Source organism: Mirounga leonina, unplaced genomic scaffold (genome assembly GCF_011800145.1).
Source record: "Mirounga leonina isolate KUSES-001 unplaced genomic scaffold, KU_Mleo_1.0 Mir_154, whole genome shotgun sequence".
In the NCBI taxonomy this organism is placed as follows: Eukaryota; Metazoa; Chordata; class Mammalia; order Carnivora; family Phocidae; genus Mirounga; species Mirounga leonina.
This window is the reverse complement of record NW_023270389.1, coordinates 43,316,070-43,340,068: the sequence shown is the minus strand read 5'-3', so window position 1 is coordinate 43,340,068 and position 23,999 is coordinate 43,316,070. Positions and strand designations below refer to the sequence as shown.

The following is a 23,999-nucleotide window of genomic DNA, read 5'->3' as shown; positions in this document are numbered from 1 at the left end:
ACACCGCTCCCTCCAGGACCCTGGGCTGCAAAAGCAAAGGCCATAAGGGCCAGCAGAGCCATCCCAGACTGCCCAGAAGGCTCTTAGACCACTTGCCTGCATGGCCTCTGTGGGCAGCTTGTCTGTGGTTCATTTATTCATTACATTCTGAGCGCCTACCATGTGCAGGTCATTCTGCCAGGCCCCGGGGGTAGAAAGATAAATTAAGGTCCCTGCCCCTAAGCAGATCTTTGGGCTACAGGATGGCATGGAGGAGAGAGGAGGCTGCAGGAGTATTTAGGAACAAAGACCACAGCGCTCCACGGGGCTCCCTGAGGGCGGGATGCGGGGTTGGGGGGGTGGGGGGTGGAATGAGATACTGACACTGTTGTCAGTCCAGCGGCCTGCCTTTTCCGTACCATCTGGAGATTCCCACAGCAGGGACAAGGTCACCATCTGTAAGTCCCTGTCAGGTCCCCGAGCGAGCTGTCACGTCTCAGGCAGGCAGACCTAACCGCCATCTCTCAGCCTCGGTGCAGGGTGGCGGTGGTCTCTGGAAGGCTCGGAGCTGGGCTGTCTCTCTCACCGTTTCGGACAAGATGCCCACAGCCTCTCGCCGGAGGGCCCAGGATGCCTGGGAACCAAACACTCCACACTGAGTCACACCCCGGCAGGGGTCTCTCCCCACGTGGTCCTGAGAATCCCAGAATCCTTTTTTCCCCCATTGCTCTGTTTTAGTAAGTCAGTCACTTCGCTGCCTGTCTGGAGGGGCCTCGCTGGGATGATGCAGAGTGGGCTGGAAGGGAAGGAAAACAACGGACTAGCAGGAAGTGCACCTGGGATGGGGGTGGGGTGGGCTCGGCCTTGCTCTCAAGCTCTTTGCTGAGGACAGTGGCCCCGGAAAGAGAGGACATCCGATTAACTCAGCTACTGCATGGGGACACTCGATGTCCCCCCAGGCCCCCCAGCATTCCACATTTGTGATGAAAGATGAAGCCTGGATAATGGACAGCAGCAGGGGGGCCAAACTCTGTTGGCACTTGAGTTTGATACGGAGAAGAGAGAGCCCCTCAGACTTTAGACAAGTCACATAGCCGGCTCTGTCTCTCGGAGGATGCCCAGCCATCCTGGTTTAGCATGGAAAGACCCATGTCCCCAGAAACCCCTCGGTATCAGGCAAACCAAGACCCTCCCTGAATGAGTAATTCCTCACACAGGGGACAAGAGTGGTCTGTAAATGAGCCGGGCAGGCAAAGGTGTCTACACCGCACACACCATGGTGCAGGGGAGCCTGGAGAACATGGGTGTTGGAGGCCCAGGAATCGGAGACTTCTGTATTTATCAGCGGCGAGGCTGAGAGTTGCATGTTTTCCAGGTCTCCACTCATCCCTGTGCCAACTTTGTTCCCTCTCCCCAGAGCTGCGGATCTTGCTGCTGTGTGGCAGTGACCTGCTGGAATCCTTCTGCATCCCCGGGCTCTGGAATGAGGCGGATGTGAGTAGCAAGGGCCCTACAGCACCACGCACAGCTGCCATGGGGAGGATGGGGAGGGGGTGCCTGGTTTCGGCCTCTGCTCTTCCCTCCCCCCACTGCCTCCCTCCCCAACCCGAGGGTCTCATCTCCTGTGAACTTCCAGGAGGACAATCCATTCTCGTCACTATGGAAGAAAATGCTCACCTATCCCAAGCTTTAGCTCTGACTGCATTTTTACACTCACTCCTACTCAGGCTTGCTCCTGTAAAGCCCCTGTGTATGTGTGTGGCAGAGGCAGGAGGTGGGGGAGGGAGGGATTTTTAAAAAAGCCTTGGCCCTTTTGAGATTATGTGTGTTTTGTTTTCCTTTGATTCCTTTTGAAGAGGTGGTAAATACCACCCTAGAATTCCCTCAACAAGAAAAAAGGGGTCAGGAGGGGAGGCATTCATGGCAAAAGGTCAGTAGAATCCTTCTAGCAATTGACTGGGGATAGAGGGAAACAGGAAGTTAAACTTATACCACTTAGAAGCTCAATGGACATCTTTTGTTGCCAGATCTGATGGTGATGTCTTAAACCAGCTCATTCATAAGTTACTCACTCTTGGTCTGTACATTCATTCTTGCTCTTTCATTAATTCATTCATTGGATAACCTGAGCTATTGCTAGTTCCCAATTCCATAGCCCCCCCCCTTTTTTAAAGATTTTATTTATTTATTTGAGAGAGAGAGAATGAGAGACAGAGAGCACGAGAGGGAAGAGGGCAGAGGGGAAAGCAGACCCCCAGCTGAGCAGGGAGCCCAATGTGGGACTCGATCCCGGGACTCCAGGATCATGACCTGAGCCGAAGGCAGTCGCTTAACCAACTGAGCCACCCAGGCGCCCGCCCCCCCTTTTTTTTTTTAAGATTTTATTTTTTTATTTGAGAGAAAGAGTGAGCAAGAGAGAGAGCACAAAAGGAGATGGCGGGGGAGAGGCAGAGAGAGAAGCAAACTCCCCTGCTAAGCAGGGTCCCCGATGCGGGGCTCGATCTCAGGACCCTGGGATCATGACACGAGCCAAAGGCAGGCACTTAACCAACTGAGCCACCCCCCTCCCACTTCCATAGCCCTATGCCAGTTGGGTTCTCAAGGCAGCAATTCCAGACCTAGTGCTTTTTTAATTAACTTGCTGTGAGACCCCATGCAAATCACTCAACTCTCTGGGCACCAGTTTGTTTCCAGTTTTATTGAGATATAATTGGTATGTAACATGGTATTAGTTTAAGATGTACAACGCAATGATTTGAGATATGTATATATTGCAAAATATTATCACAAATTTAGTTAACATCACTTCACATAGTACAACTTGCTTGTGCGTTTAAAAATCTATGACATGTTGGGGCGCCTGGGTGGCTCAGTCCTTAAGTGTCTGCCTTTGGCTCGGGTCATGATCCCAGGGTCCTGGGATCAAGCCCCGCATCGGGCTCCCTGCTCAGTGGGAAGCCTGCTTCTCCCTCTCCCACTCCCCCTGCTTGTGTTCCCTCTCTCGCTGTGTCTCTCTCTGTCAAATAAATACATAAAATCTTAAAAAAAAAAACCTATGGCATGTTATCTATCACATTCTGACATTTACAAAAATAGGCAATACAGTCTATTCCCCCAAGTATCAGGTGGCAAGACATATACATATGAAATTTTTTCATGTACATATATGTACGTTTCTGGAGAGAGAGAGAACCTTCAGGATCAGCTTCCACATTCCAGCTCTATTCCAACACAGCTCATGACAAAAATCTATTTTGAGCCTCAGTTTATCCCATCTCTAAAATGGGTGTAATAATAGTGCCTATCTCATAGGATTGGGGGAAAATTAAATGAGATTGTGTACCTGAAGTGCCCAGCCTAGTGCCCGACACACAGTTACATACAACAAACGTTCATAAGCAAATTTACCTCAACAGACCCATGGACATACACACTGATATTCCAGGTGAAGGGTGTGAGTGCTAACATGCTGTGGGAGGACCGAGAGGAGAGGGAGAGTTTCCCGGAGGTGAATTATACTGTGTAGGGCTTTCATCTCCACCCCTGGACCATTTCTTGCAGGTGAAATTCTAAATCTTTCGGTTCTGGATGAAATGGCTTAATTAACTTTTACTTTCTTTAACTTCACATGGTGCTGTGAAAGTAGTAATGTGGCCAAAATTGTGTACAAGATCTAGGTGCTAAAATAGCAGGACAGGTTAAGATAAAAAATAAGAGCAACCAATAGCTGTTGATTTACTGGGAATGTGACAGTGAAGGGGGAGCAAAACCCTCATTTATTCAGCTGTGTTCCCCCGTGGTTGGTTACTCTGAAGATTCAGAGCATCCAGCCTGGCTACCTGAGGTAGAGGGGGAAAAAAAAATCAAGGAGCTGTTTCCTTACATAACGAGTGTGAATCTCAACCCACAAAAGAGGTGTGCTAGAAATATCACCTTTGATTTATTTAAATCAAATTAAAATTCAAGTCCAAATCTATTCCACAGGGCTGATGGGAAGTTAGTCTCAATTATTTTTTTTTTTAAGATTTTTTTATTTTTTTTTTTTATTTATTTGAGAGAGAGAGAATGAGAGACAGAGAGCATGAGAGGGAGGAGGGTCAGAGGGAGAAGCAGGCTCCCTGCCGAGCAGGGAGCCCGATGCGGAACTCGATCCCAGGACTCCAGGATCATGACCTGAGCCGAAGGCAGTCGCTTAACCAACTGAGCCACCCAGGCGCCCCAGTCTCAATTATTATAGTACTGACTAGCAGAACCTGAAAGGCTTCTGTGGGCCCTGAACGTGAACATTAGTTCATCAGGACGCCTTCCTTGTCTGGACATTCTTGGTCATTTGGAGGTGGTGGGGTTCTGCAGGGCCGAGTCCGGAAGCCCAGCGCCGGGCCCCACCCACCAATGATCATCAGGACTCATTTTCTTCTGAGGTTTTGCCCCTAGGGTGCTGCCTGGGAGGGAGGAGAGGGTGATTTTCACAGATCTCTAGCTTCTATCTCTGGGGGTGGGGTGGGGAGGGGGGGGGATGGAGTGGGGGAAGCAGAGAATGCAGAAACTCTTCTTTCTCTTCCAAAGGTATCTTTCCTATTTTCTCTCATCCTAGATATCTAGTGAAATCTCTTCAGTGAGCTTAAAGCCGCTGACTGCAAAGCATTATTTTCTGCCCTGCAAATGAGAGAGCAGGGTCTGGTAAAGGGTCTGGTTCTCTGCTAGAAATAGGGTTGGGCTGGGTAGAGGAGGATGTAGGGAACGCACAACTAGTTAGTAACTCCGAGGATTATTCCACTGTCCTTGTTTGCAGAGGTTGGATCTCAGGGTCTAGAAAAGGAAGGTCTTCCTTTAAAGACTGGGTACAGTGTGAATCCTGCTTATTCTACTAGAAAATTCTACCATCTGGAGTTTGCCTGGAAGGGCTCCATTTTAGGGTTTTCAGTTCCTAACCATGAGATTACCAGGGATGAGGTATATGAGACCTTTCTCTATCCCGGGTTTCTTCATTAGCTGGTGTCCCAAGTGATACTTGTTGGCCACAGACCTCTGTTTAGTGACCATGAGCCCAAACCCCTGAATCTGCCCATGACTGGGGACAGGAGGTGGGCAGAAGAGCCAAGCTCCTTGGGAAGGTCACAGGCCCTGGCTCCACACCCTAGCCTCCCATGTTCTTCAGAATCCTCAGGATTCTGATGACAGGAGAGAAGCCACAGGTCTGGGGAGAAATAGGAGTCTCTCCACCCTTCTGTAAAGAAAACTCAAAGCGGGCTATGGAGCAGCTTTGCCCCCAGCTGGGCTGGGAAGCAGCTGAGTTGGTCTGTCCCGCAGCGGGCTTCCTCCAGCATGGTCACAGATTCTCTGGAGTCCATCTAGCTCTTGCAATTGGGACTCCTGAAGCAGTGCTCTCCATCCAGACGTCTAATCCCACAGCCAAAGGAACAAACCCACCTCCTAACTCATCCCTTGGGCATTTCCTATTAGGCACAAAGCTCCATTAGCCCACAGTGCATTCTGACCTCCTCTGACCAATGACACACCCATCCCCTTACATTCCAGGGGGAGAAAATTCCATACATATTCATCAAGTTTCTCTCCATGGGATACAACGGAGCTGCTGGTGCGGCCTGGCAGTTGGCTTTTTCATTCGTGATTCCTGATAGAATTCAAGATCCAGGCTCCTGGGCTAGCCTTGGAGAGCGGCACCCCGGAGTGGGGGGTGGGGTGGGGGCCAGCCCTTCCCATCCCTGGGTTTTTATTACAGGGTCGGTCTCCCCTAGGGGACCTGATTTTTGCTGTGCACATCCTGGCACCAACACGAAAGCAGGTTTCCAAGCATGGAGCAGGATCTCTGGGAAGTCAAGGCCAGAGATGAAAGGGTCAGCCGTGAGCACACATTTGTGAAGCAGGAAGCTGTTACACTCACTCGCCTCCCCCAAATAAAACCAGTTGTCTAGAGCTCTTATGCTGTCAGCTGCTTTGTCCATCATATTACAATGGAAGGCAGTCTGGCAAATTAATTCTGATTCCAGCATTCTTTCCTTCAATCAATCTTTCCACTAATACTTACTGGTTTTAGACCCCAGTATGAATATAAGCACGTTATCTGTCCTTAAGGCACGTGCAGTCTAAAAATGCATTCGTTTTTTCTATTGCATGCGATAAAATTGTAAAAAGTTTAGAAGAGTTCCTGAAACTAGTAAGCGCTCAATAAATGTTGGCTGTTATTCATCTGTTGGTTTTAAAATATTCGTTGAGTACCTACCAAGTGCCAGACATGGCTCTAGGCCTGAATGAGCAGAGAAAACAAAACAAAGCTTCTCACTGTGGGCACTTTACTTTCTAGGAGGGCAGAGAGAAATAAACACTTTGATGTTTTCTCCTGGATTAGCTCAGTTAACCCCCCAGCACACTCCTGGGAAGTGAAATTGCACAAGTCTTCAGATCCCTAATCCATAAAAGACAGTGAGAAGGATGAGAAATATATATATTTTTTCATAGCAGGCTGCAAGAGGGGAGCACTTGAGCTGGGCTTTGAGTAATGGGCAGGATTGGGTTAAGTGGGTGGAAAGAGATGGGCTTTTGGGGTTGAGAGAAGGCTGTAAAGGGTCTAATGGTGGGAACAAGAGCTTCTGAGGAGATGGTTCTGGCTGGTTGAAAGAGATGGTTTATCTTGGTCTTTATTTGAGAAGCTTTTGACTTTTCAGCAAACAGGCAAAATCATTAAGTTTAATGATTAAATGTATTAGCTGCTTTCAAATGGCATTTGCATTTTAAATGAGCAAGGGGCAATAATTAACCAAAAGGAATGAAAATCTGAAGGTGGAACATTAGGCACCAGAGATGGGCAGGTAAGGAAAATTGTGTTTTCTTTTTCTTTCTTTTTGTACTTCTTGTAACCTAGCATTCCACGGGCTGGCTCTAATTGGCTGTACCCTACATTTTTCCAGCCAACCAGCCATGGGCTAACTGCTTCCTACATCCACCAGGGATGAGAAACCAACCAAAGAAAATAAACAGAGGAAGAGCCTGGGGCACTAGCCACTCCAGAAGAAATCCCAGGGCTCTGGGACTCATAGAGCAAAGACAAACATTTGGTCTTTCAGGCTCAGATGGTTTTTATCAGACAGTCCAGCCCCAGCCAGGAAGCCCGATGGACACTTCCACCCAGGGGGATTAGGCCCCCACACTGATAAAACCAATGTCAAATTTACAGGCTCTAGGGAAGGAGGCTTAGCTCCTATCATGGAAGATTCTGGTTCTCATGTGAAAGATACTGTTGGTTTGGTTTTCAAGCTTTTGACTTGAGTCTGGAATCTCTTGCCTTCCCACAACCCCCAGTCAAATTGGAAATGGGAATGGGGATAATTTCCTCTGGAAAACCCCTCTGAAGGATCATTCATTTATTTGCACTTAAGAGAGCCATTCTGGAAATGCCTTCCCACTTTCTCAACCCTGATCATACTAACCTCTTGCCCTGCTTTCCCTCCAGAGAGGAACAGAGGTCAGAACAAGGGTGGAGAATTCTTTTGCCGAAATGGGTGGGGCATATTTCAGAAACCCCTAACCCACTATGTGGCTTCTGCAGGACACCATTCCTTGCATCTTTTGCAACCCCGTTGAAAGAATACAAAATTATATACTCCAGGGGGCGATGTACAGTAATGAACGGAGGAAGCCCATGCTAAACCTGGACAAAAAATAAGAATATATTTTCAAACCAAAAAAGTTTCAAGTCACTAAAATGTGAGTCTTAAGAAATGGATCTCGAAGAGGCTTGATGTGGCAGAAAGAGCCTTTAAAGCTGACCAGAGTGGGTTCAAATCCACTAACTAGTTACTATATCTGAGTCTTGATTTTCCCATCTATAAATGGAGAACTGAGGCACATATCTCAGAAGACCATTGTTGTAAGGATTAAGTGTAGTGATCAGTAAAGCTCCCAGCACTGTGCTTGGCACATAACAAATAGCTTAATGCCTGTTTGTTTCCCTCCTTACTAACAGTCCCTTGTCTGTCGCTGAACATCCTCATCTGGAGAAGAAACACAAGTGGGCTCAAGTCACCCATGTACTGAGAAGAGAGCACTGTTTGAGGGAGATGGTCAGGATTCTGAATCCTGATTTCAGAATGATCTTACAGAGGGTCCACTTACACTTGCCTGGGCAAATCAATGTAAATTGGATCCTGTTGTCAATGGGAGTCAAACCTTCTGTTTAAAACACTCTAATGACTTCTGTTTGCAATTGGAATGAAGCACCATCTTTGATCTGTTCCTTGTCTATTTTTCCTACTTCTCTGTGCTTCAGTCTTATTTTTTTTTTTAATATATTTTCCTACCTCAGGGCCTTTGCACTAGTTGTGACCTAACTAGGAGTGCTCTTACCCCAGATATCCCTATGTCTGGCCCCTTCTTGTCATTTTGGTTTCAACTTAAAGGTCATTGTGTTTTATATTCAGTATTATACTTAATTCCACCTCATGTATTCTTATTTACATTTTTGTTTATGAGTATACTAGCTCTATGAGTATACTAGATTTACCTGTCTTATTTGGCAACACCAGGAGAGTGCCCCATTTACCATTTACACGACATAAAAGTTTGTGGAACGAAAGAGTACCTCCTCCTTGGTTGGAGGAGCTTAGCCCATAAGAGAGTTTAAGTCTACCATGAGATGTGGCCCAAACTTTTACAAGTTACCCATAAGACATTAGCCACTACAAGGTATTAGCCACTTAATATAGTAACCTGCCCTCATCCTTCATAGCAATAGATACACTTGAAATCATTAATCATTTGTTTAATGCCTCCTCCTAGGTAGTGATCGATCCAAGAGATGAAGCCCTCTGTCCCTGGTGCCCAGGAAAGTACTTGGCTAAGAGCACAGGGCATCCCCAACCCAAAGCATCCCTCTAATCCAACAGTGCAGATATTGAAATTCAGCCTCCTGGAAAGATGATGAGAACTTCACATTCCTTCCAGATTTGCCACCTGGGTCCTCATGAGTGTTCTCTCTCCCAAGGCCAAGTTGCTTCCTGCCTCAACATGTCTCATATCCTTCCTTCAGATTCCCCACATTTGGGGAAGCAGAGTCCACCCCCTCCCACTTCCTCTCCCCATCCCCACCCCTGCCTCCCCTGGGGAGCTTTTGACCAGAGGATGAAAAGATATGATCAAAACGCTGTGCCTGTGAGCAGGAAGTTGAAACAGGATGAATGTCATAGACCCTCACCTCAGGCATGACCGGCCAGAGCTCAACTGAGAGGGCCACTATATGCTGGGCGGGGGTGGGGGGTAGGAGAAGACTCTACCCTGATCTTGCTAACTGTGGCGGGGTAGTATGGGGTCACACTGGTCAGCATCAGGAAAGGGACTTGCCGAGCAGAACAGCTCTGCTACCTTGGCGACTCACCCACCTCCCTACTCCCGAGGCGGAGAACTCTTCATGAACATGCAGGAGACATGGGCCCCCCTCATGCTGGAATAACAGCTCCATCCCAGGGGTCTGAGCACACTCCTGCAGGCTCCATGGGCAGGGAGAGCCTGAGCACCCTCTGTTTCCTGGGGTCAGATGTCTGCCCCAAGCCCCCACCCCCCACTCCCCAGTGCACAGAGTGACATGCTTGTCCTCATTTTTGCTGGAATCCTCAGAGATGCTTGTCGCACGAGTATCTCATTTTGACCTCATCCCAAACCAAGCCAGAGAATTAGCAGCTTAGGCAACTGCCAATGTGATGTGAAGCATCAATTCCCCAGGGGTTGGTGCACATCAGAAGGATTAGGGAGCTTTGTGAAGAGAGAGGCTCCAGCCCATCCTAGACATGTTGGATCAAAATCCCTGGGGTGAGGTCTGGGGGCTCTACTTTTGTCATTGGTTTTAAAGCTGCCCCAGGTGCTTCTGCCCACCAATCAGATCAAATGTGGGAACCTGCAAAAGTAAGCTCACCCTTAACTTATCATAGGACCTGAGAGTCTATCTTTTGAGTAACTTCTTTGGGTCTCCCAGAGCTCCCATGAGGTACTGTGGGCTCGTCGCCAGGTCCTGAGACAGAGTTTATGAGCTAATGGCTCGGCCTCAGCTGCCAGACAAGACTCTGCAGGAATCTACTTTTTCAACAGCACCTATTAAGCATGTATGAGGCGCCAGGTCCTTCTCCTCTGGGGACACAGTGGTAAACCAAACACACAGTTCCCTGTCCTCATGGAGGTTACCTTTATAGAAGAGAGAGAAAGAGACAAAAATCAGGTGGAACAAAGAAAATATATAAGGTATTAGATGGACATAAAGGCTAAGGAGGAGCAGCAAACCCAAGAAGGGGCAGGGACAGTGCAGGTGTGGATAGCCTGTGGGTCTGCGTGCATGGCCACACAAGTTGAAATAGCCTGGTCTCACTGAGAAGGTGACATTTAAGTGAAGACTTTTGAGCCAAGGAGCAGCACAATCTATTTTAATACACTCGGTCTGGCTGTTGGGAATAGACTTAAAAAAAGGCAAGAGAAAAACACGGAGACCAGAGTAATCCAAGTGAGAGGTGATGGGGATGAATTAATTTTCTGTTGCTGAAGATTGGTGGCTTAAGGCCACACACAGGGGCGCCTGGGTGGCTCAGTTGGTTAAGGTTCTGACTCTTGGTTTCAGCTTAGGTCACGATCTCAGGGACATAAGATCAAGCCCTGCATAGGGCTCCATGCTCAGCACGGAGTCTGCTCAAGATTCTCTCTCCCTCTGCCTTTCCCTCCCCCTTTGCCCCTCCCCCTGCTCGCTCGCTCTCTGTCTCTCTCTCAAATAGATAAATAAATAAAATCTTAAAACAACAACAACACACAAACACATTTATTCTCTTACACTTCTGGAAGCCAGAGGTCCAAAATAGGTTTCACTGGGCCAAGACCCAAGTTGTTGGCAAGGCCACATTCCCTCCAGAGGCTCCAGGGGAGAATCTGTGTCCTCACCTTCTCCAGCTTCTAGAGCTGCATCGCTTGCCTTCCTTGGCTTATGACCCTTCTTTCCATCTTCAAGGCCAACAGTGGAGCATCTTCAAATCTCTCTCTACTCTGTCTTTACATTATCTTCTCTCTTCTGTGTTAAATCTCCCTCTGCCTCCCTCTTGTAAGGACACTTGTTATTACCTTAGGGCTCACCTAGATTATGTAGGATAATTTCAAGATCCTTTGCTTAATCACATCTGCATATATGTTGCCATATAAGGTAACATTCACAGGTCCCACAGATTAGGACCTGGTTATCTTTGGGGGCCATTATTTAACCTACCAAAGGAGGCTTGGACCAGCAGAGACTTGATGGAAATGGTGAAAAACGAGCAGATTCTTGGATTTGTTTTGAAGCTGGAATCAATTGGGTACCTTTTAGGTAGAATGTGGGATGTGAGAGAAAGGGAGGAGTCCAGGAAAATTCCCAGGCTTTGACCTGAGTAATTGTGAGAAGAGAGTTTCCATTTCCTGAAATGAAAAAGACTACAGGAAGACTATAGGAAAAGCATTTGCGGGTTATGAGGATTGGCTGATTTACTCATTGATTGATGTCAGAGGGTTTGGGTGCCCATGGACATTTTAGATTTGGGGTGCCCCACTAAATAGGCATACTGAAAAAGGCTGCTGGATATATGAGTTTGAAGTTCAGGAAAGAAGTTATGCCCCAGGTATTAATTTGGGAGCCTTCGGTCTGTCTCTAATGCTTTGAAATTGAGTGAAATCATTAAGAGTATGAGTGTAGCTAGAAAAAAGAAGAGGTCCAAGGATTGAGGCCCGGGGGACTCCAATGGGTCAAGGTTAGGGACATGAGAAAGAACCAGCACAAGAAGACCAAAAATTGCAGCTGCTGAGGTAGGAGGAAACCAAGAGGGGTGGTCTCCTGGGGGGCAGGCGAAGACAGGAAACGGGGTTTGGGGGTGGGGGTGGGAAGGACAGCTAAGTCCCTGCACGAGATGGATGCGTATGGGACGGAGGGCACACCTTACCACCTCTAGAACATGGCATCTCTCCCCACCCCCAGACGCACACCCACACAGATACCCTCTAGCATGAAAATCAAGCCCGGTGTCCTAGGGTCTAGGCAAAGGAGCAGAAAAGATCTGCAGTCTCTGACCCGAACTCCCACAGACGTGCAGCTTGGATGTGGTTAAGCTGTATGTCTTGTTCTGTAGACCCTGTCTCCCTCGCTCCGTCTGTGATTCCCAGGGGGCAAGTCTGTCACCTGTTTCTGGAAAAAGAAAACATCCCAGGCAGCAAGGTCTCCATCTGCTTGCCACCCACTGAGCCACCTGGCACTGTTACTGATTGAGTGCTCAGATAATAGCTCCTGAGTGGGAGGCAGCAGCTATACTAATGTCATCCATAGGGTGTCCCCGTAGGGTAACATCCCCCGCGAGGCCGGACTCCAGGCGGAACCGTTGTTTTCAGGCTTTCACTGAGAATGCTCACTTTAAATAGCCCTCTTCGTTCATTCATCGCTTATGGAACATCTACCAAGTCCTCAGAATCACATTGAAGGCAGATCCTACATTACGCCATGTACACCAGGTATCTTGAGTCATCTACCAAGAGAGGCAGTTGAGGAATGTTCGTATGTACCAGCTTGGATAGATTCCCTCCCCTCTTCCCCCTCCCGTCCTCTCCTCTCCTCCCCCTTCTCTTTTCTCTTTCTCCACCCTACCACTTCCCCCGGAGTTTTAAGCAGTACTTAGACCCCTGGTCCTCAAGCTGGTTGCATATTGGAATCACCTGGGAAATTTAGACAAACTATTGATGCCTGGGTTCCATTCTCCGAGATTCTGACTTTCACTGCTCTTAGATACGAGTTGGGCTTTGAGTGTTAAAAGCTCCTCAGGTGATTCTCGTGTGCAGCCAAGTTTGAGAACCAGTGCCTCGGGTTACCTTCTGAGTAGTGAATCCCGGTGCAATATTCTAAAGCTGTGGAGGAGGAGTGGCTTTACCTCCAACTCCTTGCCCTGCCTCTCCCTAACATTCCTGGTTTATAGGACAAATGCTTGGTGCCTGTTTGCCCCACCTGAGCACTACCGACAGATGCAGCATGCGGTATAATGCTCTGTCTCTTCCAAATGGCATGATCCAATGGGGACTCTGATATTCTATACCTGGCTTCTAACTTCTCTCCACAGCTTCCCTCCCAGGGCACCTTCAGCCAGCTTTCTGTATCAGCAACATCAGAGTTCCAGCTGCAACTCTAGCCCCAGTTGTAAGCAATGGGAGAAGTAGGGGAAAGGTGGCTGGAAATACCCAAGGGCATGTGCACACATGCTTGGGCACACACATACGTACGCAAACATAATCAATGAATCAGACTGCGAAGTGGAATTCTGCTCGTATCGAAGTTGTCTGATAGAGAAGAGGTGGCCACAGTGCTCCCTAATGTCTGTTTCTGTGGCACTTATTAGGAGGAAAAACCTGGGTCCCTTGCCACCAGAGTGGGTCTTGCACAATGAGCTGCCCTGCTTAGAAGCAACCTGTCTCCCCCTCCCTTTTCACCGCATCTGGGATCCTTAATTGGCAAGATTGAAACAGTAATATGCCTGGGCGAGATCCAAGTCTATTAAATGCCATAACTTTCAAGCTTTTTGAAAATAAAAACTGGCCCGAGTTTCCAGAAAGCAACTTGGTAATAGGTCTTAAGATTTTGAAATCTGTTCAGTGTATGTCCTTTCATCTAATCATTTTACTTCTTATCCTAAGGAAATAGAGATGTGGCAAAAGATTTATATATAAAGATCTTCAACAAAGTGTTATGTATACTTGCAAAAAATCAGAAGTAACTGTACACATTCTATAATACAAGGTTGGTTTAATATATCATGTATATCATAGTACAGACAATGAAATAATCAGACTGTTAAAACTTAATTTTTTCAAGTAATTTTTAACAATGTGAAAAATACAATATAATACTAAATAAAAAATACAGATAAAATGATTAATTTTTCAGTGTAATCCAGTTGTAGGTATATACACTTATTTATAAAGAAGGAAACACTGGACAGAACACCCTATGTTAAGAGTAGTTATCCAGATTGTGCAGTTGTGATTGATTTTTTTCCCCTGAATTTCCCAAGCTTGTACTGTGTGTATAACCAGAAAAAATAATTTTTTCTTCATGAAAAGGTTTCATTTCTCATTAGGGCAGCAAGCATTTATCAGAGGCTGATCTCAGAAGTGACCCCATAGTGATATTCTTTCTATCACTGCCTGTGGGCACACAGGCGTTCTAAGCCCTTCCATGCTCTTCATCACCCTTGAGTCCCCAGCAGCTTTGACATGGGTGAGCCAGGGAGCATTCAGCCCTTCTCAATAGTCCGGCTGGGAACGGGGGTACACTTGCTGGGCAACGGGACCTGTGTCGCCTGTGAGGGTGTCTACCACGTAAGGACTACGTGTCATTCCTATTACTCTTCGGCATAATGAACTCAGTGGGAGCCTCAGGAATTGGAGATGCCTAGACATGCAGGAGCACATTTCTTCATTCAGTCTAGAGGTATTTATTAAGCATCTTCTGTGGTGCCAGGCAAAGTTCCCACTCATTCCACTAACACTGTTACAGGTTGTTACTTGAAAGAGCTGACTGGTAGGGTTGAGAAGGCAAGCTTAGGACCAGAGCTTGGGGTTCCACATGGAAGATCATTCCACCTGCTAAGTAGTTGCTTAGTAGGGGTTGGAGTCATGGATGCACCAAACGACGCTCTCTTTGTTTTTTCAGATGGAGGTGATTGTCGGGGACTTTGGGATTGTGGTGGTGCCCCGGGATGCAGCTGACACAGACCGAATTATGAATCACTCCTCAATACTCCGCAAATACAAAGTGAGTCCTCCATCTCTTTGCTGTGGCGTGTTCCTTCTCTGAGGGGCCTGTGGGGTGGTGGGGGAGGTGGTAGGGGGCAGCGAGGAGTTTTAAGTGTGAGGGGAGGGCAACCTGCTTTCTGTGCTCTGTCTCCAGAATAACATTATGGTGGTGAAGGATGACATCAACCATCCCATGTCTGTTGTCAGCTCAACCAAGAGCAGGTACGTTTAACAGCCAGAGGGACCTTGGTCAAATGGGCTTACAAGTTTTAATACAACTGGCTCTTACCATTTGCTGACACCTGCTGCCTGGTATTTAGCCTTCTTTGGGGACCTCATGTATTTGTCCCCCATTATCTACTTCTTTTTTTTTTTTGGAGCGAGAGAGAGAGGGTGCAGGGGGGGGGGGGGGGGGGCAGGGGGAGAGGGAGAGAGAGAGAGAGAGAATCTTAAGCAGGTTCCACACCCAGCGCAGAGCCCAACATGGGGCTCGATCTCACAACCCTGAAATCACGACCTGAGCCAAAATCAAGAGTCAGATGTTCAACTGACTGAGCCACCCAGGCGCCCCTCAGTCATTTACTTTTAAAGAGGGAGATGGATCATCAGCTAGTTTTACCTAGTTCTCGGGAGGAAGAGGATGTTTTTAGTTTGAGACTCTTTAGTTTGAGGTGTTTATTGTATTAATGAGAGTATAGGCTAAGCTGCCATAACAAAAAGAGCCCAAATAGTCATAGTTTAAATAAGAGAAATGTTTATTTCCCTCTTACTGAAGTCAAAAGAGATTGAATCTCTGACCTCTTTCACGTGAAGCCTCTTATCTGTGGGTCCCCAGCTGCTGCCGTGACCACTGGAAAGGGCAGGAGCTTTGTCTTTTAAAAGGTGACTCATCGTTGAACACATCACTCCCCCGCTGCACCCCATGGGCTCAGCCCCAGTCGTGCGGCCATAGCTTGCCGCAAGGGAGGCTGAAACATGGACTTTATGTGCCCAGCTTAAACTCAGGAGGTTCTATTCCTAAATAGAAGGAGAGAATGGATGCTAAGGACCAGGTAACAGTCTCCACCACAAGCTGCAACTGGGAGTGTCCAGTGGAATGGTGAGGTATATGAATGTAGAGGGCTGGAAGTGGAATAGAACCGAAAGCCATGAGCACATAGCTGTAAATTACGTTAAGAGTATGGCTGAGCTCACAGGGAGAGTCAGTAAGAAGAGAAGCACTTAAAAGAAGGCTAAGGAGCCGTCAGAGACCACCAGCCGTGCTGGCCCAAGAACCAAGGCAAGAGAGGGCACAAAGATGGGGAGCATTGTCATCTCTGTCACAGAGTTCAGAGAAATCAGATGGGCCCAGCATTTTTAAAGGTCTACTGGACTTCCTCCCTGGAAGGTGATTATGTACACACTTCAAAAGTAGCGGAGCATCAAACTGTGAGGTGAGAGCTGAAACCCAATAACAAGGGCCAATGAGGGGAAAGGAGAAGGGTTTGGTTCCAAACATGGCTGTGCAATAAAACGACCCCACCAGCTTACACAAGCACACAAATTCCCGTGTCCCCTTGAATCCCACTGAATCAGAATCCGTGGTGGATGGGCCTAGGAATCTGCTTCCTGGGTGATTCTGATCAAGCTGGGATTGGCATTTGGAAACTACGGATACAGATCACTTTTTCCAGAAGCCTCCCTGTGAACTGTGCAGGGAGGCACTTAGGGACCTAGCTTGCTTGCAAGATCAAGACAGTGTATGCACTGAAGAGGCTGTGAGCCAGCCTCTGAAGACGTCTCACAGGGCAGGACTCAGCTGCCTTGTAGAATCTACATTTCTGGAGGAGTATGTGCATTTTTTACAAATAGCTCTGTGGGGCCTGACATTCCCAAGACCATCATCTGAGCAGAGAATGGGAAGCAGCCAGACCAAGGCTGGAGCACAACTGTGAAGAAACCAAAGCGCCTCACTGGAACTCTCTCGTACCTGGTAGTGCCTTCCTCCTTCCTCCCTGCCTCAGAGGAGGTCACCTTCTTCTGTGTCAGGGCTCCCGTAGGAAGGAAAGAAGTGGTCCCTCGGGAGATTCACTTTCATGAGACCATGATGCAGAGAAACACGAAGGAAAAAAAATAAGAACAGTCAACACATTTAAATACCTACTGTGTGTTTGGGCTATTCTAAAGGCTTTGCATGACTCATTTAATCCTTTTATTTTTATTTTTTAATTCCTTTTAATAACTGAAGGAGATGGGCCCAAATATTCCCCTCATTTTTACAGAGGAGAAAACTGAAGAACAGAGGGGCTTAAATAACTTGCTTGAGGTCCCTGTGCTAGGAAATGGCAGAGCCAGGATGGAATGGAGTCACCAGGCTGCGGGAGGAATTCTGGGGCAGGCGAGCTTTTCCCAAGAGGGAAGCCATTTATGGAGCCTAAGCAAAGGCAGAGACTGGGGTGTTGGGTAAACCCTTTCCCTGAGAGAGAGTGGGCAGGCCCGTCCTTCGGCCTTGGTCAAGGAGGGTGTCATCTGACCACCGTCTCTTCTCCTCCAGGCTGGCCCTGCAGCATGGGGACGGCCACGTGGTGGATTACCTGTCCCAGCCGGTCATCGACTACATTCTCAAGAGCCAGCTCTACATCAACGCCTCGGGCTAGCAGCCACACGGCCCCACGCTCCACTCTGCCCTCGTCCTCCGCCGACACACTGGCCCCTCCAGGCTCTGTCAGTCCCCCCGTTTTCCTCCTGCCTCTCTGTTTCTCCATCTCCTCATCTTGACTGTTCTCCCCACTTGCTGACTCAACCCTCCACAGTGTGGGGGACCTGCAGAGAACCACAGCATACCCTCTTCAGCAGTCATCTTTGGACGGACTCTCCTCTAGTCTCTGGGTCGGGGGTGGGTGAGGGAACAGGGGTGGGAGTTGGGGGGAGCGCAGCCCCTGGAGACGTGCTGGTGTCTGTCTCCCAGCATGCTCTAGAGAGCGGCTCCGGGGCCCGTCCTCCCAGCATGCTCTGGGGAGGCGGCTCTGGCTCTCGCCTTCCCAGCATGCCCTTTACACGAAGGGCTATTTTTTTCTTTCTTTTCTTCTCTTTCTTCTCTTGTTTTTTGTTTTTTTGTTTTGTTTTGTTGTTGTTGTTGTTCTTCACTCCTCATAGAATTTGGATGAAACCTGTGTCTGTGGTTCTTTATGTTTGTAGTCTTGATGCATTCCTGTGGTGGTAACTTCCCGTTCGATAGGATAGCGTAGGCAGCCTCAGCGTGAGAGCCACCCCCAGTAAAGAAGGCCAAGCCGCCTCCACCTTCCCAACACCCCCCACCTGCCCACTCACGCCCCACAAACCCGCACGCACCGCAGCTGCCGACTAGGCTAAGGGCAGAGGCTTTCAGGTTCCAAAACCTGGGAGGCAGGTCTGGGAATAGTAGGGTTTCTCAGAAGAATTTGTGTCCATTTCCTTAATTTCAGAAGACCATTGTCCCGATGCTCTGGGCCTGTGATCACACAGATCCAGTCCATCCTCATGTCCTGGTGGCGTCTGTATGGTTCCTCCTTTGGGTTGTGACTAATGGCAGAGTGGGTTCCCTGCCAGCCCAGCATTTCCAAGGAACCTTCAGGTCACCACCTAAGCCCTTGGAGGTCCTACCTAGCCACATTCCTGCATCTGAGAAGAATCACCTATTCAAGGCCAAATCCTAATAATGCAGCCATTTCTGAAATAAAACATGCTAGGAATTCACTCAACCCTAGAGATCTTTGCTAATTGGAATTATTTCTTGCCTGTTTGGCTGGGAAATTTTTCTGTCATGATGTACGTCCACGATGACCAAGGAGAGAGAGGCTTGTTGCCCTGAAGGGAATTGATGGTTCTCACCCACTCTCGCTGCAGTGCCTGAGGTCAGTTTCTTCTTGAGACACGGTACCTCAGTCTTGTTTCTGGAGCTGGTCATATCTCCTGCAGAGCCCAGAACCATAGTCATTGCCTGAGGAATTCTGTCTGGCAGGGGAATGGGTTCACAGAACAGAGATCATGGTTGGGAGGGCACTAAATTGTTTCATCCTTTTTCTAATTTCTTACCTTCCTCCGCTGTTCCTGGAAACAGTTCTGACAGACTGTTCTAGTTGTTCAGGTCTCACTCATGCCCTGTGTTGAGAGCCAAAAGGAAATTATTCTCTTATGCTGTGTCTCTCATCTAGTCCCTGGCTCTTGGGCTTTTGGTTGTCTTCATGGAATGGGTCCCTGAGCAACAGGATATTTTTATCAAAATCTAGTACCAGTTATGCCCAGGAGGGGTGGGGTGAGACCTGACATCGGGGACACCATTCTTCAGTACATATTTTACATCTGTGACAGTCTTCCATAGCCTCCAGGAAAAGGAACTGGATTCAACAGAAGAGCATGTTCAAGTAGCATCCAGGAGCGTATTATTCCTTTTGGATTATGGAAATAACCTTCAGAGGGGGGAATGAATAACCTATTCTTGGGTCTCAATGTTTGGTTAAAGATCATGGAATCATAAATGAAAAAAAAAAAAAAACCCTTCAGAGATTAGTTGATTCAACATTCTCCTTTAAAAGATGAGGGAGCAGAGATCCACTGGATTAAATGGCTGGTCCAAGGTTACACAGCAAGTGTAGAGCCTGGCAAAAGGATATTGTTTCCCTGACCCTTAGGGCATCGTACCGCATGATCTCTGTCCCCCAGTTCCCCATAATACTGACCAGGTAACGTGTGGCTTCTTCTCTTTTCAGCCCTTACCTGGCATCTTTCTCTTAAATTATGTCTCACCCAGGTGCTCCTATAGATGGCACTGCATATGCCAGTCTTGAGGGAGGAGGGGTGTGATGGGGAGGAAGGCCATAGCTAGGTTTCCCTCAGAAATCAAGAGATCTCAGCGGCTTAGAGAAAATCCCATATAGTGACCCTCTGAATCCAAGAAAGGATGCTCTATGGAAGGCTAGGAAAGACCTCAAGTGCTCAAGATGACACTGCAGAGAGAGACAGAGACAGAGACAGAGAGACAGAAGAGACTTTGGGCAAAGCAGTTCTAAGCCAGGAAAAGAAAAGAGGGAAACGGATCCCTAGGGGAACGTGACATTTTCAAGGATGTGAAGGTTATCTACGGTTAGAGTTTATTATGAGGATCTACATGAGCAGATCCAAGAGAAACCAAACATTTTTTGTCTCTTTGATGCACCCTATTACTCTGCTGGGTTCTGTGGTCAGGCTGCATTTAGTCCACAGCCCATGAGAGGGAACCAGGCTGGCTGTATGCAGTTCGTGTGGGGGTGGGAAGGTGCACAGGAAGGAAAAGAACAGGGTCATTAGAAGATGTCTGGCATGAAATGGGGCAGATCTTATCTTGGTGGATCACAGGGATTGTATTAAAATAGCTTTCCTTAAATATAAGAAAAAGTGAATTTCCTTTTGGGTAGAATTGTCCATTCCCCAACCTGCGCCATTCTTCATTTGCTAGGGGGAGGGTAGAGCCCCCTCTCTCAGTCCAGGGCAGGACATTGTGGCTGTGATCCTGCAAAGGGTAGCACCAGAAAGATTCAGAGTCTGAAGTAGTGCCCCAGGTGCCATGAGGATGACCTCTAGTCCCTGACTTCCCCTCTGGGGTCCCCCTTCTTCCTCCAAAGGCCAACTCAAGGCTGGCATGGCTCTGAGATTGGGAGAAAGACATGGGCTGCAATGATCATGTTAAGAGGGGTCAGGAGCCTCATTTCCTGCCTACCAATGAAGAACATCTCTCCCGCTCTTCTGAAAGTGGCTGATATGAGTAAGAACAGGCAGGAGGGAAACCCTTTGTGCCAATGACTCTTCCTCAATGAGTGGCCCTCTGGGGAGCCCTGTGCTGCTACCCGACAGGCTACCCGGTACCTCATTTGCCGCCCCCTCCCCCAGGCAGTCTCTGGGGCCTTCTTGCTTTCATTTTCCTTGAATGTACATAGGAACAGGGGAGGAAAGTCTCTTACTGAAGTGCCTGAAACCCAGAGCTAGAGCTTCTAGAGACGCTCTTCTTACATCTCCACGTGGCGAAACTTCCCAGCGTTTTCTGGTCTCATACTTCAGCTTCTCAGAAAGAATAGAAGAACTCGCTGTTCTAATTAAGTAGAAAGTGAGACTCAGTAATCAAACTGCAGCAAAAGGCAGAGAATTATAGGGAGAGATGACTGTATTTTAGCAACCCAAATCTACTCTCTCAAACTGCTATAAACACACACTTTAGGGGACTAAGAGAGAGAAGCATGTTATTGTAATTCCATTCATCAAAAGAGTGATGCAAAAATCCGTAGAATTTGAAAAGCTCAGGATCTCTCCCAAGGTACCGCAGGAAGGCCTACAGGTGAGATGGGGAGGATGGAAACAGGGACTGATTTTGTAGCTCTTCCAATTAGGATACCCGAGGAGTAGCATTGTGGTGAAGGAGCCCATGCTCTCGGTCAGATTCATCCGGTCTACACCTTTCTAGAGCTGCCCAGTGAACTCAATTCTTTATGTGGTTTCTTGGTCGTGTCAGTTTGGGTGTCCTATTAGCCTGTTCTAGTTACTTGGGAATGAGCTACACTCTTTCCCTTCAGTCTAGCCCAGGTCCAGAACTCAGTTTGATCCGAACAGTCTCAAGGATTGGCATGGGGAGGGGGGAAGCTTTTTTTTTAATCGCTTTTGGTCACTGAACCTACCATTTTAAGAGTAAGATTTGCTTTATGAAAATCAATTCATTAATAAAAACTACATTGAAGTTGCAACACCATTTCATAGTGAAATATTTTGAGTAAAATTTTGTTGCTAGGATAGTCATGGACAAAAGTTTTATCAGCAAAATGTTTGAATTACATTAATAAATAAGACAATGCTACTAGTCCTGTGTCTGTCCAGAATCTTCTCTGCGAGTTGCAGAATTAATAATTTTTTGTCATAGTCTTACTTGACGGGAGCCAACAGTTGCAAAAATGTTCTGAGAGCAGATTTTCTGCATGGTTTAGCTGATGCCACGTGTGTGATATGAAAGTATGTACAGCCACGCCCAAGAATCATAGGTAGGGAAGAAGAATTAACAAATTTGTGAACTGTGCCTAAGAATTTTCAATTAAAAATTGAATCTTAGAACCTACCTAATCTTCATAGTCTCCTATTGGTTAGCGTTGGCTCACTAATGAAATTAGTTCTTTATGAAGCAAAAATGTATTTGTAAAAACTAAACTTGTATAACTCACTTTTGGTATAAAAGATCTTAAGACAAATCATTAAACTCACAGTTTTGGCAGTGTAAACAAGCAAAAAAAATGAGTAATTTGTTAATTGCTCAGTTCTGCTCTATTAGTTCTTATTTCATTTGTAGTTGTGACATGCATTGTGTGTTGGTATAGATCCAGGTGGTGGTTGTCATTAGCTAGTATCAGTCGTGATTCAGATGGTAAAATAGCAATTCCCCTTTAGGCCCCTCATTTAGGACTTAGCCACTTGTTTGTCAGATTAGCTGTGCTTTAAAAAAAAATCACTTTGGTCCTTACTATGTGTTTTGTTGTTATTGTTTAAGATTGGAATTAGTTAGCTTTGTGCGTGTCCATCTGGGTTTGGTGGCCCATCGTAACGATGCTCGATATGCCTTGTAAATTGATTACTTGTGTTTACGTTTGCTATTTTGGCCACAAACCTAAACACTTTTTTCTCTGTCCTGAGAGTATGTAATGTTGAAAGCTTGTTTAAAATTGGGCATAAACACTGGTTTAATTTGCTAACTTACATTAACTTATAAAATATATGTACTAACTATGAGTTAATATACATGTACATACACACTTCTTCCCTTATGACCCATAAGTAAGCTTCAGGTCTTGGAATTTCTTAGGAAGTTCCATGTAGCCCGTAGAATAAAGAAAGCAGAAAAAAAAAAAAACACCTAATCTCTATTTTCCAGGTGGCAAAATTGAGCCACAGCAAGAATCCACAACGCTCCCATGACCATGCAAAAACATTGAAAGAAGACATAATAAATATATCCCAGCCCTTGAGCCTCATTCCAAACATTGGACATTACTGAGCATCTTCTTCCCCTTTTCCCTGGCCTCCCAAGAGTACTGACAAGAAACCACATCCTGGGATAAGATCAGAAATACATCTGCTAAGAAGCCATGGCCTATGGGCAGGTTCATTCCTACCCCCCTCTAAACAGAAATCCCTATGAGTCAAAGTAGATGATGATATGCATAATGGCCTACCAGCAGCACAATTAATCAGAAAGCTCTCAGGGGAGAAGTTCAAAGGAGTTTTTCACTACCAGTTAGAAATACTGATGAGAACGCGGAAGGACAGCTCTCTTAACTTGACAGAGTAGGACAAGACTGGCAACAGAGGCTAAGTCCTGAGTAGGCTATCTCTCAGCCACACACTCCTCTCTCTTCTTAGGGATAATTTGTCAGGTCCTCAAAAATGAGGGAATCATGTCCATACCAAGGGAGTCATATGAGTCACTTTTCCACTTCCCATCTCTATTCAGAGATCATCTCCCATTTATCAGGGAAGACATTCTATGACCTTCTTAACAATTTATTCCATTGAGGAATCCCTTTATGATTGCATGCTATTAACTAATGGAATCCCTCACCAAGTTCCCTAGAACATACACTGCTTAATCTCATACTTGGCAGAGACAGACGCCAATCACTAGCTATGCATTCTAATGAATTATCCCCTTTCATAGAGTAGGATTGTCACTGAGACATGGCTTCTTACCAAGGGGCTGTATTTCCCAGACCCCTTGCAAGTCAGATGTGGTCATAAAACTGGGTTCTGGACCATGGAACGTGAGAGAAAGTGACATGCATCCCCTCCCAGGCCTAGCCCACGGAAACCTTCCAGGTGTCTCCCACCTCCATGTCTTTTTCCCTTTCTAATCACTGGAATGGAAATGATTCCCAGGGCAACCTTAGAAGTCACATGTTGTAAATGGCAAGGTTCTGGAATGACCATGCAGAGGGTCACCCTACCGACTTTCTCCCCATCTGTTATGAGAGCAAGAAAAATGTCTCCTGTGTTTGAGTAATGTACATTTTTAGGTCTATGTGACATAGTAGTTAATCTAATCTAATTAATACATATACATTTCCTGGGCACTAATTGTTAACTACAGTGAGAGATTTATAGGACATGTGGTTGAGCATGCCAAGACAGGATTATAAATTCACTTCTACAGAAGGTAAAGCAAAGTGATCAGACCTCTCAGAATTTGTGGGGTTAATGTGGACAGG

General features: G+C 46.9%; 1 protein-coding gene across 3 annotated transcripts in view; it reads left to right on the top strand.

The window, feature by feature from the left end:
• Positions 1–22,022, top strand: part of NMNAT2 (nicotinamide nucleotide adenylyltransferase 2) — a 185,329-nt gene extending 163,307 nt beyond the window's left edge. For all 3 annotated transcript variants that reach the window (XM_035010624.1, XM_035010625.1, XM_035010623.1), the window contains 4 exons: positions 1,397–1,473; positions 14,687–14,788; positions 14,924–14,991; positions 17,303–22,022. In XM_035010624.1, coding sequence (XP_034866515.1) covers positions 1,397–1,473; positions 14,687–14,788; positions 14,924–14,991; positions 17,303–17,405 — 350 coding nt within the window. In that variant the 3' untranslated portion in view covers positions 17,406–22,022. The remainder of the gene's footprint in view (positions 1–1,396; positions 1,474–14,686; positions 14,789–14,923; positions 14,992–17,302) is intronic.
• The last annotated feature ends 1,977 nt before the right edge of the window (positions 22,023–23,999 follow it).